Genomic DNA, 25,721 nt, shown 5'->3' with positions numbered 1-25,721 from the left:
TGCCATTTTGCTGATGGGGGAACTGAGGCTGAATGAAGCTAGAGATCCCCAAGCCCCTGTGGCTATCAGGAGAGAGGACAGGTACGTGTTCTCACCTATACCACCTCTGCAAACCCCCAGCACAGTACTCCTGGGGTTGGAGTGAACACAGCCCACATCCCCACAGCCATTGCCCTCCACCTGGCTGGACCTGCAGGGAGAGACAGCCACCAAGAGCCCCCATCACTCCTGTTTGTGATCTTTGTAAATCCAACCAGGCCCTTGCTTGGGTCTCTGCAGCCCCCACGAGGCCTCCGCGGCCCCAGGGACTCACCCATGGGCCCCAGGTTGGGCCCAGCTGCCGAGCTGTGCGGGGGTGGCTGGCCCACCAGCTGGTTGACGGAAGGCAGCTTGTTGACGCCACTGTGTACCTTGTTCATCGGGGAGAGGACAGGCCCGTAGGATGGAGGCTGCAGGTGACTCCTGCTTGGGGAGCGACAGTGTGCATTCACAAGAGGCAAAAGTAACTCCTCCCTTGCCTGGCACCTCTGTGGATGCAGGTAGATGAAGAACCCTGCCTCTCAGAAAGCTACCAGGAAGGCTAACACCTCACCAGCCTTAGCAGCCATCCCCGCCCCTGCCCCAATTCCCCATCAAGATTTCTAAGGCTGGTGGGAGGCAGAAGTGTGCTTAAGATGGGGATCTAGGATCCCAGGGCAGGCTAAGACCCAGAAGGCTTCCTGGAAGAGGTGCCAGCTGAGCCCTGAGCTGCCATGGACCTGCTCTCCAGCCCAGTGCCCCATACCTCCTGTGCTCTTGGACTTCCCCACCGGGTAGGAATATCCCCCCTTCTTCACCCAGATGTTGGAGTTCACTCACGGCCTCTGCAGGAGCTGCTGCTGCTGCTGCCTATAGGAATCGACCAGAGGCTGCGGCACAAGCTCCATCAGTTCCAGACTCTCCTTGACTTTCATCAAGATCTCAAAGTTCTCCCGGCCTCGCACCTGAGCACAAAGAGGCAGACCTTCTGCCCAGGAGGCTGGGAGACCCCCCTTCCCTGGCCCCAAACCTCTGATGGTAGGTGGGCAGCCAAAGCCTGCTCTTCTTTCGGGGCTTCCCAGTACCCCAATGCTCGGGATACCCTGGCTTTCCTCTTCCAGGGGGCAGGTCTAAGAAGGGGGTCCCTAGGTTTCAGGGAGCATTCTCATTCATCTTCCTAAGTGTCTCTCCTCCTCCCAGTCAGCTTATATAGGTCTTAAAGCAGGACTCACTCTCAAGGAAATAGAAAGCATTCCGTACGCCATGGTCTCAGCACTCTCCAGTGCTCAACAAGTCTTGTAAACATAGGCTAGACCCTAGAGGGTCATGGATTCCTACTGAATCTCCACTGTGCGGGTCATCCTTGGGTCTCTCGGATGCAAAGCTAACCTGGCCAGCTGTTCAGGCCCTGCAGGATCTGACTCTAAACAGAGCCTCCCTTGAACCCTGCCTTCTTCAAGGCCACAGTCTCCATCCTCAGCTGTCAGGAGTCTACCCTTGCCCAATTCCTGTGGCGTCTGGAATCCCCCAACCTGGGCTCTTGGGGGACGGAGACATAGGCCTTGTCCTCCCAGCCCGCTGTGATAGCCACACGCCACTCACATGCATGTAGAATGTGTCCTCGTCCCCATGTCGCCTCTTTTTCACATTGGTACCCAGGGCAGGGATGGCAGGGGGGCTCTGCTTGAATGCTGGAGGGCAGGTCAGGGAAGACACATGAGCCGGCGAGCAAGGCTGAGGTGCCAGGTGAATACTGCCCTAGGTGTAGCATGGGTGCAAACCTAGGCCAGCAGGATCTGGGCACAGGGTCCTGCACGGCCCCAGCCTCAGAGCATAGAGACAAGCGAGATGGGTAACACTGGCCACGTTCAGCCAGGGAGGCTTCCAGGCCTAGGCCATTCAGACCCAGATCCATCCCCTGGATGGTGCCCTTCTGGAGTGGCACACCTGCTCACACCGAGTGTGCCCAACTCCATCTGCGGGATGACCCACCCTCTACCGTGTCCTGGCCCGGAGCCCCACTCACCACGTTTACTGGCAGCCCCATTCTTTGTGGCGCTCTCATTCAGGGCCTGTTGCTCCCGGTAGTGGTCCTCATCAGCTTTGCGGTCACGGCCAGGACAGGCACAGATGCGACCCTCGAAAGACCGGCGGCCCAGTACCTGTCCACTGTTGGGTGGGCACAGCGTAACTGTGAGCTCCAGGGACCTCTCCTGAGCCTGTCTACCTCCTGCAGACCCCACAGGACTGGGCTTGAAGCTGAGTGCCCTCCGAGGAGAGCCAGCCCTCCCGGTGTCCATGACATGCCCCCCACAGTGCTGGCCCAAGTCCCTGCCCCACCTCCACCATCCTGTCACCGCAGACTCACTCCCGGGTCTCCAGGGTGATGATAACGAGGATGGGCCTCCGATTCATGCCCCCCACGCAGCTGCTGTTACACATGAAGTTGTACAGGATGGTGGTGAATTCTGTTCCCACCTGTCCACAGGAGAGGCAGGAAAGGCCTTAGTGCAAGCATGTAGGCCCCACCTTCCGGAGAAAGGACTTCTAGCTGCCACATCTGGCCCTGGTTCTGGGTGGGCATGGCGTGCTGCACTGTGGTTCTCTTATCGTCTACCCATTTATCCACCCAGCCACCCACCAACTATAACTCCTGCCTTTGCACTCATCCACCCACCTCTCCACTTATTACCTGCCATCCATCAGGCCATCTTCCCGTCCATTCACCCCTCCATTTACATGCCCACCTGCTCACCACATTCCCACCTATCCATCTACCTACCCACCCACTCACCCACATGTCTACCCACCCATTCACCTACCCCATTCACTTGCCTGTCCACCTCACCCATTCATCCACTCGCCCATACATTAGTCACTTGTCTATACATACGTCCATCTAGTCACCCCCTTCCATGCCTGCCCATCCACCCTCTGCCCACCACCCACTCGCTTGCCTGCCCACCCCACATCCACCCACCCACCCACCCGTCTACACACTCACTCGGGGCTGCCTGCCCACCCCACATCCACCCACCCACCCGTCTACACACTCACTCCTTGCCTGACCTCCCCACATCCACCCACCCACCCATCTACACACTCACTCGGGGCTGCCTGCCCACCCCACATCCACCCACCCACCGGTCTATACACTCACTCGGGGCTGCCTGCCCACCCAGTGATCCACCTGTGCTTTCAAAGCACTCTGCTGGCTCTGGTTTCAGACAACTGTCTTGGGTTCTGCCCTTCCCAGAACTTGCACCTGGCAGCCACTAGAGGGCAAAAGAATCCTACGCTGCCTGCAAGCCTGAGCCCGTGAGGCCTCCTCTGAGGAAAGGGGAGGGTGCTGGTGTGTGCGTGCCCACCCCTGGGCCCTGTCCTACTACATGAAGAGCTGCCTCACAGGCCTGCAGGACCGGGTAGAGGATGGTCCTCATGTCATCACAGGGATGAGACTTCAGTCTGCTGTCCTCTTCAGAATCTGCCCTGATACCACCCAACGTCACTCCTGTGTTCAGCTTCCCCCACCTTGCCTTTGGCCCCAACAGGGCCTCATATCAGATCTAGAATGGTGAGCACACACCCTCTGTTGCCAGAAGTGGGCACCTGCCTCCTCCACTGTTTCATCACTTGACTACTTTGCAACCACCAGCCTGGTTCCCTGACCTCTGGTCTGTGCCCTCTGCCTCCAGCCTGAGCCTCCATAGCCCCCCGCCATACCTCATATCTAGCTGCTGCCACCACCTCTGGTGTACCCCACCTCCATCTTGCACTCCACTTCTGAGGCTCTGCACACACGCCCTCTGAAGACTCACCCTTCACTCCAGTCTTCCCGACCCTCCTGAGCCCGTGTCCCACAGACCCAGCCCCCTGTAGTCGGCGTCCGTGACCCCCAGGCTGCTCCAGGACCCCTTTCATGATTCCTAGCTCCAAGCATGGGTTCCCTACCTTCTACCCACCACCCCATGCTTCCTGGCTTGGTTTTGTCCTGCCAGTGGAGTCTGAGATGTTCAGGAACTTTCTCACTCCCACGTCTAGAAGGTTGTACTGACACTGAGAGAAACGGGTAAGAGGATTAGACTTCCCTGGGAGGGTAGGGCTGGAAGCTTAGAGGTCGTGTGACCATACCGAGATATATTGCTGAGGACATACACACACACATACTGAGAGAGAAAGAGAGAGACACAGACAGACAGACAGACAGACAGACAGAGACCAAGACAGACAGACAGACAGAAACTGAAGTTGAATGGAGCCCAAGCCTGAGGGTCAGTACACACAGTATGTGCTCACAAATTAACTGCCAGGAAAAGGCCCTAAGGGGCCAGCTGAGCTCAGAGCAGTGTCCCAGGGAAGCCCACCCTGTAAGGTTGGCTTTGTATCCCAGTCTGGCCCCCGGCCTACCTGTGGGGGTTCGTAGGGCACAACCACACTCTGCCTGCCGGTGACAGGGTCATCCACATACTGGGAGAGGCTGTTGCCTTCTACACGGATCAGATGGCTGGCCGGCGCAGACTGTCCTGCCGGGAGGGGACACAGCTTTAGAGAGGGCCCTCCTCCAGCCTGTCACCCCTGTAGCAGCTGCATGGCAGAGCTGAGACCATGGGGCTTGTCCCTGTGAGAATCCCAGGCAAGGCCCAGAGCTGTGCCACCCTCATCCAGGTGGCCTTGAGCCTGAGGGATGCTGTTCCTGGCTCTTCTGATGGTGGGGGTGTCACAGCCTCCACCATGAACACTGCATGAACGTTCACAAGGCTTCCTGGGGTCCCTCAGATTTCTCAAGAGCCACGCCCCTGCTGGAGCATCAGCCTCTTGAGCTGCAGTCAGAGCTGAGGAGATGGACCCGGAGGGAAGGGGTGAGGGTTCCCACTCGAAGTTGCTAGCGAGGGAGTACGGGGAATACCACCAGGCTACACTCACAGGCTGCGTCTTTCAGCTGTGCTGCTGGCCGGGTTTCCCTTCAGTTGGCCACAGTGCTGCAGAGGTTGGGGCCCCACCATGGAAAGGGGGTGCTCACCTTCATTGAAGTCCCTGCCAAGCTCATGGTTGGGGCAGCGCTTAACGATGTCAGTCACGTGCTCTGCCTTCTTGTAGACTGGCATGGCCCGGATGGCCGTGCCTGGGGGGGGTGGTGTGGACACCTTGATCTGGATGGGGCATGTCTTAGCAATCTGGCAATACAGCTTCTTCAGAAGTGGGGAGTACTGGAGGGAGAGGAGTGCTGGGTTAGGATCACAGCTCAGTTCTCTATGCTTGCCTGGGCTGGGTCCCTTCCACAGGACCCCTTTCCCAAGCATTCTGACGGGGCCTGCTCCCAGAAGCTTCGGGCATCCTCTCTTCGAAGCATAGAGGTAGGCATGCCCACTGCCCACTCGGCAACTGCCTGCTACTTATACCTGTGTCTCAAAGGCTGCAAGTGGTGGACCACTGGATAAGGAGGGCAAAGGGCAAGAGGGTGTTGTGGGGAGGGCAATAGAATCAGTCCCAGTCCTGTTTTCCCAGACCTGCTCTTAGGCTCGGCTGCAGAGCTAGGCATGCAGCATCGAGCTGGCTTGACAAGTTCAGAATTGCATCCCTCTGCCTTGCACAGATGAGGTACTCTGTAAGTGGACGACTCGCCCCTTCCACCTTTGCCTGCCAATGGACAACTCTCTGGACCAGCAAGTCCTAATAGGTTGACCAGTCACCCACACTGTTCCACCAAGTGAAGCCACCAAGTCCAGGCAGCCAAGCTCTGCAGTTGTGTGAGGCCCAGTTTCCCCATTCTGGAACCTGATTGAACCCGAGGTCATGCCAGGGCAATGCCAGAAACAATGGGATGCTACCATTCCTCCAGTATCCATGCCCTGTGGCTCTGGTCACCATCTAAGGATTATACTGACCCTGCTGAGGCCACTTCAGTCATGTCCATCTATTTACAGGCCATCTGACCCTCCACTCTGGCTCCCAAGACCCTTGGAGACTCCTCACAGTGTCCTCCTCAAGGGCAGTGGAGGTTCCTGGGCCCTTGGGTTTAGAGGGAATTGTTATGGTGCTCCTCTCTCTCAAAAGTCCCAACCCACTCAGAATCATGACCCTGTAAAATGTTCTCCATGTTCCATTGTGATAGTTGAGGAAACTGAGGCCAGAGATGGTGAGCTGTTAACAAAAGCAGAAAGATGAGGTGGTGCGTGAGCAAGTCTTTCCTTCAAAAGGGACAGTGGAGGACCCTGACTGCCCCAACCCTATAGGCTTATGGCTCCCTGCAAGGGGCTTGCAGAAAGAGCATATACCACAGGCAAATGCAAGGAAGAGAAGGCAGGGGAAGGTGAGTGAGGTAGGTCCCTTTTGCCTGTTTAAAGAGCAAGAGACTCACTACAGGGACCTCACAGAAGGCCTGGGGGGCTGTTTTGGAACTCAGAGAGAGCCCTAGCTGAAGGAACTGGCCTGATTCTCAAGGAGCAGCCCAAGGCCTCACCTTAAGGTCAGCTTGACTTTCTGGGGGATCTCCATCCTTACCTTCTGGAGGGAGAGCCACAGGCCTAGCCCAAGGATACATGAGAAACCATGTGACTTGGACAGGCACACCTGGCCTCTGCAGATCCATATCTGAGCTCCAGTTTTCTGCACAAAGCCTCCCCTCAGGCTGGCCCATCACAGTCTGGTCTCCCTCTGTGCAAGTTGAGGACAGAGTAGCAAGCTATGGGACCAGGGTAGCAGGAACGTCTGTGCTAGTAACCTGGGCAGGTAAAGGATGCAGGATGGGCAGGTAGGAGGCAGGTTACTGAGCTTCTCTGGGGCTCAGGAACTTTGCACAGGAGCTGTGCATTGCTGAGCACTTATGTCGCGCTTCAGGTATACAGTATACACAACCTCCTGGAATGCAGGCGTCTGAGGGAAGGCAGATAGGCAGCTCTACTCACCCAGCCACCCTCCCCCCATCCTTCAACAGCAACATGCAGTGGCTGGGGGTACAGCTGGTACTTGGTAAAGGCATCCTAACTCTGTACTCACTGTGGCCTCCCTGGAAAAGACACTTGGGGAGATATAAGGTTCAGAGTATGAGGATTCCCAACATTAAGCAGATTCATACACAGGGCCAGACAAGCACTTGGTACTAGCAAGTGACCAACCTCTTGCTTGTTCACAAATGAAAGCTTCCCAACAAGCCTCAGGCTCAGACAATTGCGTGTGGCCTCCAGAGGGGAGGGGAAACCTAGCTAGTCCTGAGCTCAGAGGGACTCAACCAAGGCAGCTTCCTGGTGAAGCTGTGAGTTGCAGCTTCCATTGCTGAGTGCGCACTTTTGTGGGGCCTAGCTACTTAAAGAAAATGGGCTGAGGGGTGGGGCAGCAGACATTCCATAAAACAGGCCTTGCCTGCGGGGTTTGGGGTGGCACTGGGCTCAAAGGCACCAGAGGCAGCAAAAAATTAGTCTTCCAAGTCTGGCCACTTGGCTCTCTGTTCTGACTCAGGAATGTTAGGCTGGATTGCCCCAAACACTGGACCACATACCAGGCTTGCCTACCACTGACCTATCACCAGACCCCAGATGCCAGCTGTGTGGCAGAGTGCCGGCAAGGTCAGATGCCTCTTATTCTAGCATGGTTGTTCATTACCAGGGAAGGTAATTTGTGGGTTGGCACAGCTGACGAGGCCTATGGACCTGGGGTCTCCTACATTAGCTTTTCCAGAGCTGGCGACCCAGAGGTTCCTTCCTCTCCAGTGCTCTAGCTCACCACCTCAGAAGCAGTCACGGACCCACCAGGGCATGAGCCAAGATGGGCTGGGAGTAGGCCAGGTGTGATGGTGCCCTGAGGCCACATTCCTGGGGAGCCCAAACATGCCTGGAGGGAGGATGCGTCAGGCTCACCTCTGCACTCCTATGAGGATGGAGCTTAGGGCACAGCCCGGAGAAAGGCATCAGAGCAGCCCTAAGACACCCACTCCTGAGAATGAGAGCCCATCCCTGGAGCACTGTCCCACCCCTATCGCTGCTCTCTGAAGACTAGGATAATTGGCTACAACCCTAAGCCAAGCACTGCCACTGCCAAGGTGTGGCCAGAGGCAGCTGAGGCCTGAGCCTCCTCTTCAGAAGGTGGCTTTTGTGCCAACAGTTGTCCTAGGATGGGGATGAGGTGGTACTGCCCTCCATGGCCTGGAGTGGGACCCTTGGGGGTCTGGAGGGAGCTAGAGATACATCGCAGGGTAGCAGGCCTGGTAAGGAAGGGATGAGCCATAGATGCCCCTCCCTGGGGGAGGAGCTCAAAATGCCGGGAGCTGTCCCTGGTACCGAAGCAGCAGCTGCGGAAGGGCGTTCTCCTCTCAGAGAGACTCAATGTGAAGTCAAGCCATCTGGGACAGCTTGGAGGGAGAGCCCCAGCCCATGAAGATACGGGAGGTCCCTCGCCCTAGGGCAAGGTGAAGGGCTTGCCTTACGTCTGCACCATTGCATGGAGTCCCTAATCCAGTGATCATGGGGCTTTGGGGAGCACACAGCTGCCAGCCCCACACCAGCCACAGGTTAAATCTGTGGTAGTTCATTTTAGTCAGGAGTGGGGAGTTTCAGGGAAAGATGCCAAAGCTTCCCCACACCTCAGAGGATCAGGTGGTAAAACCAGCCGCCATGGGGTGGGGGCGGGGCACAACGACACAGGACTCCAGGATACCCAAGTCCTGAGACCAGGAGGTTGCCAGCAGGGCACTCCCCTGCCTTGGCAAAGTTTGTGGGGTCAGTCCTCAGGGCCGGGCTCTGGAGAAGGGACAGGGGGTGGATAGCTCCTTTCCAGGATGTCAGGAGGGTATGCTTCCTCCCCGATGCCCTCCTCCTGCCTCTCCTTCCCTAGAACCGCTAGATGGATGTGTTTCAACAGATTCCGAGCTGATAAAATCTTATTTATCTTCGGCTGTTGACACGGCGCCGTCCGGACTTGCCTGCGAGGATGCGTGTGTTCCGCGGGGCTTGCAGGAAATACTTTGCCCAACATCGGAGCAGACGTCCCCCCTGCCACGGCTCCTCTCCTGACCCCTCCTCCCTCCCTCCTCCTCTCTCCTCCCCCATCCCAGTCCAAATGGGCCGGCCTGGCTGGAAGCCCCCAGCCTGGCAGGGCTTGTGCAGGGTGGTGGGTGAGAGGGCGGGCAGGGGCGGGTGCGGCACAGGGCTGTTAATTTCCTCGCACCCGCTCCCGGCAGCTGGGTGCCCGGCACAGGCAGGTTTGGGCAAGAGGACAGTGGGAAGGTGATAATAACTTGTCTGTCATTTTCCCGGGACATGTAGTATCTTGCAAACCGCAAATACCGTTAACCAGTTTGGGTGAATCTGTTAGGACAGATTCGGAGCGAAAGGCTGTGCTGGGGGCTCTTTTAAAATAGTTTTTTCATAGCCCACTTTTATATAGTTGTGTGTGTGTGTGTGTGCGCGCACACACTTGCGCTCCTGTTCTCTGGGGCTGTGGGCCCCTTTGAGTGTCAGCCCCAGGCTCACAGGCTTTTACTCCCCAGGACAGATCCACACAGCAGGGCATGCGATCTGGCAGGCTGGGGCTGCTCTCTCAAATCTGGAGGACCCAGGGCTACAGCCCCTGAGCTCTGGCTTCCTGCCTGTTTGCATTTCTCCTCAGGAAAGGCCACTGCAAGAGATGCAGACCCACGCGTCCCATTAGCCAAGAACAGCTCTGGGGAAGCCACTTTGTTTGTGGGCACATCTTGGCCTTGGCTGGCACAATTCACAATTCACTACCATCATTGCTCATTTTTGTGCTCATTCAGGGAGCATCTTACACAGCTTAGGGAGCCCCTATAGAAGAACAGGGATGAAGGGAATGATGCTCAGGTGACAGTCGCCCAGCCTAGCACCCTCATGCCAGGATGTAGTTGAGGGCAAGGAGAGTCCACGTTCCATGAACCCAGGCTCCAGTGCTTGGTCCTGCTAAGTGTACAACAAAGAGGTAGTCGCTATTCCTAAAGAGCTGCGGTCTGAGGAAGGGTAGAAGACACCCAAGAGGCAGATGTGAAGCCTGACCACTGTCCTGTGCGAGGAGTGCCATAGTCCCCTATGGAGAGACAGACAAAGAGCTAGCTGAGCCACAACATTCCCCCCACCCCTCACATACACGCACCAGGAGCTCGGCAGCCTGCTCTACCACATCCTTGAGCAAAATCTCAACAGGTAAGCAAAAGCCATATGAGCACCAAGACCAGGAAGTTCAAGGGCCCCAGGTCATGGGGTTTGGGCATGCTTCTCATGGGCAGAGAACCTTCAGCAATTTCTGTCCTAGTTCGGGGAGCTGAGCAGCAGAGGGAGACCTGTGTGTGAGAACCTCAGACAAGGGGAGGGCAGTGGTTGGGAATCTGGAATGCGTGGTCGAGGGTTCTACATAGAAGCCTAAGGCAGAAAACGGGCCCTGCCCACATCACTTTCTCTGTAGGTTCCCACTCTTACCTTTCACCCTCACTTCCTAGGAACTAGAACTTTGCTTCCACAAGCTGACGGCTGAGCTGGGGTAGATCAGTAAACAGACGTTACATTATATTTTCTGTACATCTCTGGTTCCTGGTAAATAGCTCTTAAAGTCTGGAGAATTTTCAGAGCAACGTTGCCTTTTTCAACTGAGGACTGGCTGAGAGCAGAGCCGGAGAGGGCCAGGTAGCTCACGTACTTCTCCCCTCATCCCACACATTCCTTCCCTGCTGCTCCTTACTCCGTGTGTCCACCTGTCTGTCTGGGAAACAGTCTTCACAGTCCTGTGAGCTGCTGGAGCAGACCGACGGCCCCAAAGAACAGTAGCCGGAAACCGTAAGTAAGGCAGTGGTACCAACGGCACAGCCTTGAGGACAGAACCCTTCCCCTGGGAAGGGTTTCAGACTAGACCCCCAGGCATCCCAGTGTCAGAACTGTCCAGAGAAGTGGCTCTCAACACGTGGGTCATGACCCCTGTCGGGAGGAGGTCAAATGACTGCTTTACAGGGGTCATATATCAGATACCTGCATATCAGGTACTTACATTATGACTCATAACAGTAGCAAAATCACAGTTATGAGGTAGCAATAAAAATGATTTTACGGTTGGAGGTCACCACATGAGGAACTGTATTAAAGGGTCGAAGCCTTAGGAGGCATCTGATGCTGACGCTGGTATCTGCTGCTGTGGCATTGCTGGCCTGCTGCAGGGAGGAGTCTCCACACGTTTGTGGGGACGACATAGAAGTCTTAGAAGTGAGTTGGAGTTTGGTTCTGTCCTCTCAAGACCAGGTATCTCCATCTTTGGCCCTTTGTTTCCATCAGACTTGGCAGGTCAGGGACCTGAGATCAGGGTCCAGAGAGACTGGGTTAGTGTAAGAGGACAGTCAGGTGGCCAAGTAGAGCATCGAAGCCAGGAAAGACAGGCAGCAATGGGCTGGGCTTGTTTTTACAGGGGGAGAGGAAGCTGCCAGGTGGGTCCTGTCCTGTCCTGTCCTGACATTAGTGGGAAGTGTCTCCCTCGATATCAACTCATCAGGTGGACGGAGGTCCCGGGCAGCTGGTTGGATGGGTGCAGCTGACCTTTGCAGAATGCCATATAATGCTCTAGCTTCAGAGGGCCACTGCCCGGATTTTCTGAGACTTCTGTAGAAGGTACTGTCACCACGCTTACTTGAACATCTAATCTTTTTTCCAGGACCCATCTGGGGACTTCAGGAACAGTGTATTCTGAGAACATTCTGTGATGGGATCCAAAGCACCATGGGCTGATCCTCCCTGAAAGCCCAAACAGGGCTCCTCCTTCCTGGTCCAGCCAGCAGGAGAGCTGTTCCTGAGGTCTTGCCCACCGCCGAGGGCAGCCTGCTCGGCCCTGCTCAGTGTCTCCTCCGGCCCCGGGACTGTCAGTGCAGGATCCCGCAGGGCGACCGGGTCAGCCTGCTGCCCATCCCCAGCTGTAGCTTCCAGGCAGGATCGCCCTTGTCAGCATGAGGACTGCAAGGGTATCACAGGGCAGACTGTCCACAGAAGAGTCCATCCCTGTGACCCTTCTAAACACTCATGTTGACCAGCTCCTTTCCTCAAGATCTGTGACTTTCCATACAGTCTCAGGGACTAGTGACAGCCAGGTGTGTGTGTGCGTGCGTGAGTGAGTGTGTGTGTGTGTGTGTGTGTGTGTGTGTGTGTGTGTGTGTATTTAGGGGAGTTGCGCTTTAGTGCTGCAGGCAATAGCTGGTTAGAATATAAGTTTTCACTGAGCTTTAGACACCTTCATTGTAGCTTTAGGGCAGGAACATTCTAGAGTCCAAATCCCTGAGCAGAGCTGAGTAGGAGCTCCCGGAACCAGGGCCAGGTACAGAGCATGGCACTGCCCTGTTTCACCCTCCCAAAGTTCAGAAGGCCTCCCTAGGCTGTCCAGCACAGCGGGACACCAAGCGAGCTGATGCAGGACAGGCTGCTTGTGGAGAGGCAGGTAAACAGGACTGGGGTTCGGGTCACTGTAGGTTTCTGCCTTATCTGCCACACTAGCAGCTTTTCCAAAAAGCTTCTCTGCCTTCAAGTGTACGGCGCAGTCTGACTTTGCCACCTGATACCTGGTCTTGGAGTACTAGGCTTGGTCTTACACTGGTCAGCGGTGGAGGCAGAGGGCCCCTCCTCCCATCTCAAAGTCTAGAACACTCCAGCTCATGTAAAAGCAGTGATGTTACTGGATGTGGCTGTGGGATTTTCTCAAGAGGAGGCAACAGGGTCTGGGCCTCCAGGGCACAGACAACTATTCTGGAGTGGCCCCCATGCACCTAAGGTTAGCTCAGCTTCCAAGGTGGGAGTCTGATAAATTTCAGGTGGTTCCCCTATGCCTACCACCAGCCTGGAGGTGCAGGCATGCAGGAAGTCAACTCAACACTCGGCCCCAGATGGCACCTTGCTGTGCTCCCCAAACCCTGTCCAGCTTTAACCTATGATGAACAATGCCCCACCCCCACTGGCTTCTCTCCAAGCTGCAGAGTGTGTTGGTAGAGCTGAGGTGCTCAAGGTCCACCAGGGCAAATGTAGCACAGATCAACAATGGGAAGAGGAAGGAGGAGTGTTCCACGGGCCTGGCTGGCCTCCTCACCTCGGATGTTGGTCAGAAAGCATTTACAAATCTGTCCTGGGTGGATGGTGTGTCTCTCCACCAATGTGAGCGGTAGCAGAAGCTCTCCCCATGCTAAGGAATAAGCCCAGATCTCCTTCTTTGAGGCAAGCAGGTGGGCCTCTGGGTGTCAGGGCCCCCTTCCTGTTGCTTAGAGAACTCTAAGGTTTCAGAACCACCACTAGGGAACTTAGAGCTGTGGACAGGGGAGAGAGAAAGAGAACTCCGCCAACTCCGGCATAGGGCACTGAGGTGAGCGTCCTGTCTCAGCCCTTTGCGGATGGGTGACATGGCCTTGACCTGCCCTCTGAGTTTCTGGTCTGTAAAGTGGGAAAGGAGGTAATTGTATCTGCTGTGCGCTGAGGGATGGCAGCTGGGGTCCCAGGATGCCATGGCTGCATCAGCTGTGCAGAGTACAAGCAACAGGGAGTCTCCCACAGCCCCACTCAGAACAGGTCTCCAGTCACTCTGCTGTGATAGTCTCCTCAGCATGAGTGGCATGAGCAACTGTGGGAGAGTCTGTGGAGCGTCAGCTTTAGGCCTTCCAGGGTCACACCAGTCTCCTGAGTGCAGAGAACAGTGAACCAGGAACCACACTCCCAAGCCACACAGCTGACTCTGAAAAAAGGATGATTTTTGGCAATACATGAATAAGAACTCAATCCTCAATAGCCCCAAACCATGGGATAGAGTCCTGTCCCCCAAGATGCCCTTTCTCATGCCCCCCACTAGCACCCTGGAGGTATGTGGTATGACCGCTCTGTTGGGGAGCACGCTTAGATGCAGGGACCGCTGGCAGTGTCAAGCTGCAGTTGGAGCCAGGGGTTCAGAATCTCCAGGCTAGAGTCTGTGCCTACTGGGAGGCCACCAATGGCCAGAGTCCTTCAGGCCATCATCCCTGCTGCAGGTACCCAGCCCAGGTCAGAGCCAGGGCCAGCTTAGTGGGGCCCGTCCTCTCCTGCAAAGCTACACACAATATGAGCAATTGCAATTCCTCCGTGAGTGCTCTTGTTTCCCCTAATAATTCACGTTTCATCTCTACAATAAACATTGTTAGAACTCTTCTCTAGGCTTTAAATATACATAATTGCTCCTGGTGCCAGTAAAAGGTATTAATTCCATTTATGCATTCCATAAACTTTTAGGATAACGCAATTGATACCACAATCATGTCGGGACACCTCCTCTATTCTTCTGCTTTGCAAACCTCTGAGGGGCTGGAAAGTTTGCTCCAAATCCATTAGTGTTGACTCAGCCCCGTCCCTCCCCAGGAAGCCCTCACAGAGGCTTTGTGCTTCCTGCCAGGGACTGCTGGGTGGGTGGGTAGGGGCTCTCTTTCAGGACAGGCAGGCGGGCAGACAGACAGACAGACAGACACACACACACACACACACACATACACACACACACACACACACACACACACACACACACACACTGAGGGCAGCTGAAGGTTACTTGGGGACATGTCCAGGCCATCTATATGTTTATTCTTGAAGCTCCCAGGCAGTCAAGCCATCCAGGACCACCTTCACTATTGCTCTCTTCTGCAGCTGCCTCTGTAGTAGCTGCTGTGGCACAGCCTGCCTCTCGGGCTCTCCAGACACATACTAGGCCAGGCTTACCATCCACAGTGGCCATCTTGTCTAAACAGAGCTTTGTTTCTAAATGTCCACAATATTGAAAACACCCACTTCTCTCATAGTGCAGAGCCACTGTGAAGATGCTGAGCTGGTGCTGGACGCCCCTCTCTTCTTGCTGTCGGGAGATGTACAAGAACCTGTCCCGATTCCTCCCCTCCTAAAGGACTCCTGAGACCAGCTGTCTACAGTCTCACGCCCAAACATAAAGCCCTCTTCTCGCCAGTCCTCCTTCCTCTTAGCCTTTTCTGAGGCAAGGGGCTGTCAGAACTCTAGGAAGCAATCAGGGGGACCAGTGTGTGTGTCTACATATGTAGATCCCTTAGCACATGTAGGTTTACATCCTTGTGTGCTCACAGGCACATAAGTGCATACACTACACACACCTGTGTACCTAGGTGTTGGGGCGTAGGGGACCTTGTACATGTATGTATACATTCACGCAGGGCCATGAACTAGAATCCCAGGCTCCTTATTGAACAAGTGATTTTCAGGCTAAGAGAAAATCTGGTCAGGCCAAGCAGATCTTCTGAGGCCAGAGAGTCCCCAAAGTGGCTTCAGCAATGCCGAGGCCAAAAGCCCCATTAACAGCTGTGGTCACTTGGAGGCCAGGGAGGGTGTTTTTGCCAATCTGAGAGGAATGAAGGCAGCAGTCAATATGGAATTGTACTTGAGAAAAATATGAATTATCTATCAGTTACCAGCCAGTGGCGTGGCAGGAGCCTAGGTGGCAAGTCTGGGCAGCACCACACAGTTGGACCCCCAGAGCCGAGAGCGGCCACTGCCAGCCCCTTCCCTAGGCATCGAGAAAAGCCCTCGGGTGTCTGCTCCCAGATCTCCGAGGTGCCAAAAATCTCATTATCAATGTTGGTCCCACCTCACCCCCTGTGTGACGAGGCTGGGAGTGGGTAGGCAACAGCGTCCTCTTGCTGACAGCTCCGCTCTGCTGCTCTGGCACTGGGTGAAGGCTGGGTTGGGAGGCCATGCCGTCCTTGCTCCCTGGTATGTCTGGCCAGCCAGGAGTGTGTCTCATCCGAGCAGACTACACCATGGGAGCAGTTAGAGCAGGGTGGCAGGAAACAAAGCATTATGGGATACTTGATGTCAAACACCTCAGAGGGGATTGCAGAAGCCCCAGATGGCAGGAGGAAGCCAGTAAGGCGGGCAGTACCTGCCCCTCTCAAAGATCAGCCCTGAGGCACCTGAACCCTCAGGCATGGCAAAGATATCATCATCAACATCTCAGGCAAAGAAGAGTCATGGAGGCAATCCCATGCGCAGCAGCATCCCCAGGATTTAGGCGACTTCTTACACCACCAGACCTTTATGACAGACAGGACTCTGCCTCCCCCCACAACGGACTTAGGGAATACATTTGAAAGTGTGAGAGCAGTGTAAAGAGCCTCTTGGGACTGGAAGCACCTATATGCTGGGCTTTCTAGCCTGGCCACAGGTCACTCAGTCTAGGTCATTACTCCCTACCGGAGGACGAGCCTAGGCCAGCCCCCACCACACACACACACAGGCCGTACAGGAGAGGCCGTCCTCAGGGGTGGTTCTACAGAAAGGCCATGTTGGGTGGCTCCCTCCGCTGCCCCAGGGTAGGCTTTAGAGCTGTGTGCTGCACCAGTCCCATCTCACTCAAACCCTCATCACCACCGTCAGTTAGCAATGATCTGTGATTAGGGAGAACCGAGCACATGGGCCTGCAGTCACTGGGATGAAGCGCCAAAGGTACCCAGCCCCTCTTGCCCCCTGAAGCCTCTCAGAGCTCCAGCATTTGGGCTGAGCCTTCACTTGATGATGGGCCAGGAGCTGGGAAGCCTGCCTTGAACAGCAGCCAAAAGAAACTAGAGGAGACCAGGCCCTGGCCAGCCAGACTGATTGTCTGTGGCCACCTACAAGGTCTGGCTCTGTCCAGCTCTTCAGTCTCCTGGGAGAGTGTGAAAGCTACAACCAGGGGACTTGGGAGGAAGGATGGCCCTGCTCAGGAGCTTGCACTGCATGGACTGCTCCATATCCAGCTGTTCCCTGGAGAGCGTGGATGAGGAAGATGGGGACCCGTGGATGACTCAGTATCCCTCAGTGGACCTCCTACTGTCCCAGGTGCCAGGTCCTCTGTCCCTAGCCTTGGCTGGGTATGGAGAACAGAAGGCCCTGAGAATGCCCTTCCTACCCAACACTGTGCCCAGACCAGCGTCTCTCAAGTCTCTCAAGCGTCTCTGTGTTCCTCCTGCAGCCCCTTCTCCCACAGAGTGTCCCAAGCTCAGCATCTCTCACTGCATGCATAACTCTGAGCAGACTGCTCTCCCTTCTCACAACTGAGCTTTCCTGGCTGCGCAATGGGGACAGACACCAGCACTTAGCCGGCTGCCCAGCTCTCAGCAAGCGAACAGGTGGGATTTTGTCAACATCAGCTAATTCCCAGCCGCAAGCCAGACTGCTTCTGGAGGAACCGGTGAAAGAACAGGCACCGGGGAAAGAACCGGAACCCTCAGCACCGTGCTTTCTGGAGATCCGGTCTCACACCAATGCACAGAGATGTAAGGACAAAACCCCAATCCACAACCAAACTCTCTGGAACAGGCAGCCTCTGTGGGTGCCCGAGACTCTCAGCAGAGGTGCGGGACTAGATAGAGTTCAAGGCACTGAGCACAGAAAAACTGGCCACGCTCCCTGCCCTGTAGACCTCGCTGGTTGCAACTTTCCCGACCTTTCTGGACCCCATGGGAGGTTGGCTGGCTCTGGCCGCACGTCCTAGGGGTGGACACACCCACACTGCCCAGCCCCAGGACCGCCTCCTGCTTGATGCTCCTCCTGGCTCTGGCCAGGTGGGAACCCCGTGTGGACAGCCTGTGTGTGCTCAGACAGACCTCAGTGCCAGGGCTGTGGCATCCTACCCTGCTGCCCTCCCTCCGATGCCACTGGCAACATGGCTACTCACCGTCCAGGTGGCCGACTTGGCTGTGCTTGACTGCTGGAAGGTGACCTCGAAGTGGTGGGGACCAGGGTAGTCAGTGTTGGAAGGGATGACAGGCGCCGGAGACATGGTGTCGAAGGTGGAGCTGGGCTGCGCGTAGGGCGAGTGGGTGGGCGCACTGGCAGCGTGCTCTGGGGTGTAGGGGCTGGCTGGGGCCGCGCGGCTACCCATCTGGTCCATGGCGCTGCTGAGCAAATTGAACTGGGCCTGGCAAGGAAGGGGGAGGAGGGAGGGGAGAAACCAGGGCTAAGGTGGAAGCCCCAGCTCAGGCTCCTGTGGCTCCTGTCCCGTTGGGGAGGTGTCTTGTTACAGGAGCCTTAAAGGGCCAGCCGGCTCCAAGTCATCCCAAATATTTCCTGGGGCCCCCACCCCACCCCAACAGGCCACTACTTGTGTTGGGATAAACGCACATTCACCTCTCCTGCCGGGTGCCAGGGCTCCTGGGGATCCACCCAGCTGCCAGCAAGGTGGATTGGGGCTTTGCACACCTCCCGAAGGGGAGCTGTTTGGTGGAGAGGGCTCCCAGACCATGACCCCCGTGGCCTCCACTGTGTTCCCAGGGCAGCACGGGCTGGAGTGCTCACACACATGCCTGCAGGCTGGCTGCAGATCTGGGGTGGGTGCACAGCAGGTTTTGGAGCATGGGTGCCCTGGAGTCCTGGAAGGCCAGATGTGACCCCTGAGTCCAGCCCCCTAAGTGATGAACAGAGCCGAGGCAGCAGTCAGTCCCTGGAGGTCCCAAAGAACACTTTCAAAAGAATTTGTTTAAGCTGTTGGCTTTATCTCCTTGACAGTGACTTCCCCATTCTTCCACCCAGGGATGATTCCTGCTGGCTTTCAGCTAGGTAGCCCAGGCAGCCCAGACCTCCCCCCCCAAAAAAAATGTATTTAATGACCCTGAACTCAGTGAGCCCTCCTCCACCATCTGTGGGACCCTCGGCTAGGTCAGCTTGCCCCAATGAGCTTTAGGGAGGCCCTACCTGCCTGCCTTGGATGTTTCAACAAATATCAACTTGAGGACTACCCAGTCCACATCCAAAAGCATCAAGCAAGAAGGATTTGGGAGGCCAGTACCCATGGCTGACACTGCCCAGAGTGGCTGCCTAACTGCAGGTGCTTCCTGATCCTCTCTGTGCCCAGGAACCTTCCTGCACACACAGTTGGCCCTCCACAGGCTGGAGGTGGACACTACCTTTTGTTCCCACTTCACAGATGATGGACCCAACTTGGCCCAACTGGAACCTCCCTCCAGCCTGCCTCCTCTATGTCTACAGTGTTTCTAGACCACAAGGGAGGCCAAGACCCATGGCCTGGGCTGACAGTGCTCCTAGCATAGGTCCCTCTTCTCAGGGGGACCTTGTGCTCCGTCCTCCTGTGCCTCAGTCCTCAGATGGAGCACGGTTGTACAAAGTGACAGGTGATGACAAAGCCCCAGTGGTCCAGTGTGGGTCCTGGGCAGGAGCTTTGGGGTCAGGCCAGGGTCCAGGACAACCCCCGATGGAAGCTAATACAGGAGGGAGGGTCCTACTAAGGGCTTCCCAGAAGGAGGAAGACCAGCTCAGGAGACAGAAGAGGAAACTTGGCAGACAAGGGCAAGTGACAGTGGTCTGGTTGGGCTTTTTTTGTTTTTGTTTTTTAAGGACTTAAAAAAAAACTTATATGTGTAATTATTTACTGCATGTGTGACCTATGAGGTCACAGGCTGGAAAGATGTAAAAGGACTGACAGAAATGAAGATATTCTGAAGGGAAACTTGTCTGTCAGTCTGACTGTCAGGGTTTAAAACAATGGACCCCAAAGACATGGGAATTTCCCCCAAAGAATCTCGTGCTGGGAAAAGGAAAAGGAGATTTTACCCAGTTCTAACAACTTGTCCCCCCTGAGACTGAAGCTCAGTCATGGGTCATCAGTAGGCTGAATCCCACCGTGACCAGAGTGCTCACATGTGCAATTTCTTGACACTCTATTTAGGTTTTACTTTAACTTTGGACCCTGAAGCCAAACTTAAGCCAAATGTCCTGCTTCCCAATGTGGCCTTTTCATGCTTTCTACTGTTCGTTTGGCTTATTGAGTATGGGTGGCCAAACCTGGCTCAGGACACAGGATGTGACCCCAAGTTCAATAACAGCAAGGGCATCAAACGCCCTGGAACTGGAGTTATAGATGGTTTTGAGCTGCTGTGTGGGTGCTGGGAACCAAACCTGTGTCCTCTGCAAGGGCAGTGAGTACTCCTAGCCACTGAGCCAGCTCTCCATCCCAAGGTTCCGGCTCTTGCCACTTGTGACCTCTGCACCTTAAGCCTCTGAGGGCCATGCAGAGGTTTTCTTGGAGGCTCTAGCTTGGGGACTGTGGGGCAGCCAACTGCTGCCAGAGCTTAGCCAATGTCTAAGACCCACCTTTTCCCGAGTATGCAAGGCCCTGCTGGGTTTGGGTGGATAGGCCTTGGCGAGGAGGCCAGAGTTCCATAGTATAAAACTGTCCACCCACAGAGGGCTGGGCCTGCAGGCTAGGCTCTGACCACCGAGTCCTCCCCATAGTCCTGGATGGGCTCCTACACGTTCTCAACTTCCTGTGCCACAGGGCGCCAGCCCCTCTACCTACCCCTACCCCAGGCAGTGGGCAAACAAGTTAGAAGACCACCGGCCACAGGACTGTGATAACATAGCAACCATGAGGATGCAACCCAAGACTTTGCTCTCATCAGACACACAGTGTGACTTCATGTAGGCAAACCTTCAGAACAGGCAAATCCAGAGAGAGAGAGGAGCAGAAGCTGCTGGGCTGCAGAGCGGGAAGCAGAGCATCCCAGGCAGGGTTTCTCTCTCTGGGGGAGGTGGAAATGTTCTAGAAGCAATGGTTGCCTACATTTGTTCAGACTAAACACTGCTGGGTAGTACTTCTTATTATTTACTTGTTTGTTTTGTTATTTTCAGTTTCTGAGACATGATCTCATGTAGCCCAGGCTATCCTGGAGCTCATTATCTAGGAAGCTGACCTTGAACTTCTGCCACTATGTCTTGAGTGCTGGGATTACGAGCAGGCACCAGGATGGCCACTTTGTACAGTGCCGGGAATTGAACCCACAGGCTCGTGTACTCTGCCACCAGAGTTACATCCCCAGCACCAAGGCCATTTGGAGCATGGGGCATGACAGCTGGCCCCATCAGAGAGGGGAAGACCACAAGCCTCCTATACTGTGGAGCCTACACGATGCTAGGAGACCCCTCCCCATCCCAAGCCCTGCCCCCAGACTCCTGGCAAGAAGGTCATGGTCCGCTCCTCCTGCTGACTAGGCGTTTGAGCGGCATGAAGGCGGAGCTCTGGTTGGCCTAGCACAGACCGCACTCAAGCACCTTCACTCTCAGAATCCTCCTACAGACCTCTGACCACAGCCTACCTCCTGGAGGAAACCTCCACCTTGGTCTTGTCACAGCCTCAGCTGAGCTCAGAGGGGCCAGCCCTGGCCACAGCAGCCCGGACACCTACATGCCCTGACCTTCGTCCTAATGCTCTCCTCCAGAAGGCATCGCTCCCATGTCCTATGGAACTGTGAGCCTGTGAGGACCCACACAGTCTGTGAGCTGGACCACGACCCCAAAGGGTTGAGCATGTGAAGAGGAGCGTGTCGAGTGCAAGGACTGTACGCACACAGAGATGACCCCAGGTGGCAGAGCAAATGATTCCATCCACCAGTTCCTCTGCAGTCCTGGGGACTGAACCCAGAACGCACACACACCAGGCAGACATTCCTCGACTGAGCCACAGTCCACACATGGCTGGGGTCCTACACTTGTCCCTTAGTGTTCATGAGAGATCAGGCCCAGCAACGCCATGGGCACCCCGAGAGAAAGCCCTTCGGAGACAATGGTGTAGTATTTATACGAGCCTACACACATCCCCTGGCTGGCTCACAGAGCCTAACACACCGCATATGCTGTGCAGCCATTACAGCACACTGCTTACGGGGAGAAGAAAATCGTGTCTGCACATGCTCGCTATAAATGCAATTTTTCCAAATATTTTTTGGATTCCTACTCATTAGATTTGAAGATGAGGAACCTACAGACGCAGGTCCCCACAGACACAGTGATCCTGAAAATGTGAAGGGCTTAACAGATGCAGGCAAACCCACAGACAAAGAAGAACACGCACACAGATGAGTTTGAGGACACAGGATCTCACAGACCCAGGATCCCACATCTTGTATTCCCTGAGCAGTGCTGACCTGGACCGGACCACCAGTGTTCCCGGTGCAGATTGGCTGCTTAAGGCATTTTTTTTTCTGTTGCAACAAAGTAGCAGGAGAATGCAGAGTGAGTGAGTGAGTGGGATAGCCATGTGCTAAGTCTGATGGTCAGGAAGACAGCTCTCTGGTGTGGCTGTCTAGGAACCAAGACAGACAGACGGATGGTCCATGGTTCTAGCTCATGTTTCCTGTCTTCCACGGGTCCGTGAACCTCAGGGTAGGGATCTCCCTGTTATGTTTCAGATCCAGGATTGGACTACAGAACCACCTCCTTCCTGCAGCCTTGGGTTCAATGTCTTCCCAGGGGGCTTTGGGAAGGGAGGCCATGACGGTGGCAGCAGGCAGTAGCAGCCCCTCCATGCCCAATCCCTGACGGGCAGGGAGCCCTGCCTCTCTTGCTCAGAAGCAGGGTACAGGCCCATGGCAGCAAGGTTCATATTTTAACTTGTCTGCATTCTTCAATGATTGGAGGTGGGTGCCAAATACTTAGTCACTGAACCAAAAGGAACAGCGATAGCATCTGTGGGAGCATTCTGCAGGAGGGACCGGGCACATCCAGAAGGCAGGCCCTCAGTACCTCGGAGCAGAAGCTGGCTGGCATGGTGAATCTGAGGCCCTCACAGGAGCAGGCCTCCCTGGGCTGCCCAGTAGATCAGTCTGTCCCTTGTCTGGCAAATGCTGGGCCTCCCATGCCTGCTCATTTCTTGCATTCCCTAGGGACCCCTTCCACTCACTCACAGTCTGGTCTTGGTGTCTGTCATGCCTCCCCGAGATGGCAAGGACCCCACTGCCTGGAAAGTGACCTTCTGCATAGGGTTCCCTCCCCATCCTGAGGCTCAGGGGAAGAAAACGGTTTCCTCATTGCCAGACTGTGGGGCTCAGTCTGGCCCCCACTTCAGCCTGCAGTCAGGCTGCTGATAGGAAGAGCCTTGTCAGAGAGGTCCAAGCAGATCTACACAGAAGCCCAGGGGTTCCCCAGACTCAGAGGCCCCCCGGAAGCCCAGACAAGGCCCACTTGGCCTCAGGGAAGAACCTGGACAAACCCAAACTTTTTTGGTTTGTTTTGCTTTCAATGAGAACTCCAAGATAGTGGGCTAATTAGGGCATGCCCAGCCTGCGGCAGCATGCGTGTGCCTACATGTGCACTCGGGGTGCCTGGGCGTGACCTGGAGAGGCCCCGAGGAATGAGAGTCATGGAGCCAGCGGGTGGCCTTTCCTCCAGTGTCCAGGCCACTGGGAGACCAACCTTCCTGGGAAACATCAGCATGGGGACATAGCGCTGATGGGGACGGGGGTTTGAGGAGAACACAGCTCACCCCACCCCTGTCTCTGTGTCACACACTAGGCTTTGTCCAGAGGGGCTGTGGTCATCCAGCAAACCCCAGGGCACTTGAGGGAGAGACCCGTCCTGAGCTCAGGAGAATGAGAGCTCCTGTGGGCCACACCCTCTGCAGAGAAGGCCACGCTTTCTCAAAAGAGTCCCCTACTCCCTCGGTGTCAAGGACCTCATCTTGGTGTCGGCCTGTAGTTCTGCCGGAAGCCCTACTGGGCTGTCTGCCGGACAGAGCCATCAATACCTGCACCGTTTCCCTTAGGCTCAGACTTCAAGTCAGTTCTCACACCTTGTCTCTCTTGGTCTCTTCATGCCCTGGGGTGACATCAGGATGGTGACCTTGCCCTATAGCAGAGGAGCAAGGAACCCCCACAACTGGGACTCCAGATCCCCAAGCTCCTGCTAGGAGGCAGCTGAGTTTCCTGTCTGCCCTAAGCAGAGGGAGAAGAGGGTGGCACCAATCCAGTCTTCAAGCATGCTCTCTTGGCTAAGCTACGTTGACAGTATGAGTCCAGGGTGGGCACTGTGTCCTGGGTGGGCTGGGGGGTGGGCAGTAGGAGAAGGAAAGGGATGATATATGGCTCCACATCCTTGGGCCTTCATTTTCTCTGCTGCATAATGGGGATGAAATCCAGACATTACTTATGTGGTGGGGGGGTAGGGTCTGAAAACAGGAGACCCTACAGCTGTTCATCAAAAGGAACAACCCTGGTCCAGCCACCAGGACCAGAATCTAGGAGCTTCATCACTTTGCCCTGGCATGTCGCCATCAGCCCACTGGCACAAGGCCCCGTGAGGAAGGGACAGTGGCTGTCTGCCCACAAGGAACAAGGCTGGCACCAAAGACAACTGAGCAGGCCCATGAGGCTCCGTGGGGACAGTGGCTAGGGTCTCATTCTTGGGTGTGTACTGACACCTGGCATGGAAAGGGATACTCAGGAACTCTTGGATGAATGAAAGGGACACTGAAACACACACACCTAAAAATAGACAGGCTCTTCAGTCTGGAGCCAGGGCAGGGCCTCCTCCTTCACCTCCTTCCCTCCCCAGTGTACTGTCCTGACCAGAGAAGGAAGGCTGCCCCCCTCCCCTTCTCAGGCTCTTCCCTCATATGCAGAAGATGGACACTACGATTTTACCCTGACCATTCTCATCTCACACCTTAACTGTTTCAAACCCACAGACACCGTCAATCGATCTATCCTTAAATGTAGATGGAAAATAAGTGTCTCAGGTTGGGAGCAGGTACCTTCCTCAACTGCTTCTTCTGACTTCACCATCCATGACAGCCTTTGTCATAGCCCAGAACACCAAGATGGACCACAGAGGGGGCTGGCTGCACCAGCTGCCTAGCAACTTCCACACCACATCCAGAAAAACCTGCCTGTCAAACTTCAGTGCAGACATGCAGGGCTTCAGGTTCCTGTACCGTCCACCTCCTCGCCACAAGATCAGCCTGCCAAGGCCCCCACCTCCTGAAGCCCTGATGTGCTCTTCAGCTGTCCCGATACTTTCGGCTTCCCTTCCCACTCATCGGTGTTGCCTCCTGTCTCCCTGACCTGCTTCACACAGAACCCTAGACCTTCACGTGACCTCTCTGCCTCCGTTTACATTGAGGTGCTGTGAGGTGATGATATTGAGGGACTCAGAAGTCAAGCCACACAGAAGTGAGAACAGGGCCACGGCAGCACACGGGACCTCCAGAGTGCTGCCTCACAGGGGAGCAGGCTCCAATGCGGGTGTGCTTCTGAGGACCCTACACTGGAGCCTCCAGATTGCCACAGGCAAAAAGAACTCAAGTCCAGTCACCAAAGCTCAGTCCATGATTCACAGCCCCCAGTCGAGGGCTCGGCGGCTCGGGGTGGGGGAGCACCCAGCAACTCCATACCTTCAGCGTGCCCTTTCAGGAAGGAGAATCCCCTACATGCCAGCCTCATGTTGAGCCCACAGCTGCTCCGACAGCCCACCTGGTCGGGCCAAGCCCTCTCCTCGGCCAGATTCACCCAGACAATGCCAGAGGCCCAAGTGCACAGCAGGGGGCCGCACCATCCACCGTGCTCCCTGAGCTTCCGATGTGCACAGAGGGAACCTGATTCCCCAGACCACACTGGGTACTTGTTCTGCTGTTCTGCCTCCATTTCTGCTCCCGCACTAGAGCAGTAATTCTGGTAGGAGCCGAGAGGCACAGGTATGGGTTTCCGTGGGGGTCTCAGTGTTCTGTGGGAGCTTGCGCACCCCAAGGCTTCTTTCCCCCACCCTTCAGCAAGTGTCACACTCATTGTGCCCTGAGCCCAGCACTGGGGGTTGGGGAGTCAGGGTCCCCCTGCTTCCAGAACTCCAGCCAAACCTGTGTGGATTCTTCTAAGGTAAGAAAGCTTCTGGAGCCCTGGTCTTCTCCCACAGGCATGTCTGAACCTGGGTTCGGCTTGCCCG

At 55.6% G+C, this 25,721-nt stretch overlaps 1 protein-coding gene across 3 annotated transcripts in view; it reads right to left on the bottom strand.

The window, feature by feature from the left end:
- Tp73 (tumor protein p73) overlaps nt 1-25,721 on the bottom strand; it is a 72,975-nt gene that overhangs the window by 5,051 nt on the left and 42,203 nt on the right. For all 3 annotated transcript variants that reach the window (XM_060378958.1, XM_060378957.1, XM_021656569.2), the window contains 8 exons: nt 17,674-17,916; nt 5,039-5,225; nt 4,426-4,541; nt 2,387-2,496; nt 2,045-2,187; nt 1,621-1,709; nt 859-983; nt 314-462 (listed from right to left, as the gene is read on the bottom strand). In XM_060378958.1, the coding sequence (XP_060234941.1) occupies nt 314-462; nt 859-983; nt 1,621-1,709; nt 2,045-2,187; nt 2,387-2,496; nt 4,426-4,541; nt 5,039-5,225; nt 17,674-17,916 (1,162 nt within the window). The remainder of the gene's footprint in view (nt 1-313; nt 463-858; nt 984-1,620; nt 1,710-2,044; nt 2,188-2,386; nt 2,497-4,425; nt 4,542-5,038; nt 5,226-17,673; nt 17,917-25,721) is intronic.

Source organism: Meriones unguiculatus, chromosome 3 (assembly GCF_030254825.1).
Source record: "Meriones unguiculatus strain TT.TT164.6M chromosome 3, Bangor_MerUng_6.1, whole genome shotgun sequence".
NCBI classification, from domain to species: Eukaryota; Metazoa; Chordata; class Mammalia; order Rodentia; family Muridae; genus Meriones; species Meriones unguiculatus.
Note: the sequence above shows the minus strand (reverse complement) of the source record. Positions and strands in the feature narration are given on the sequence as shown.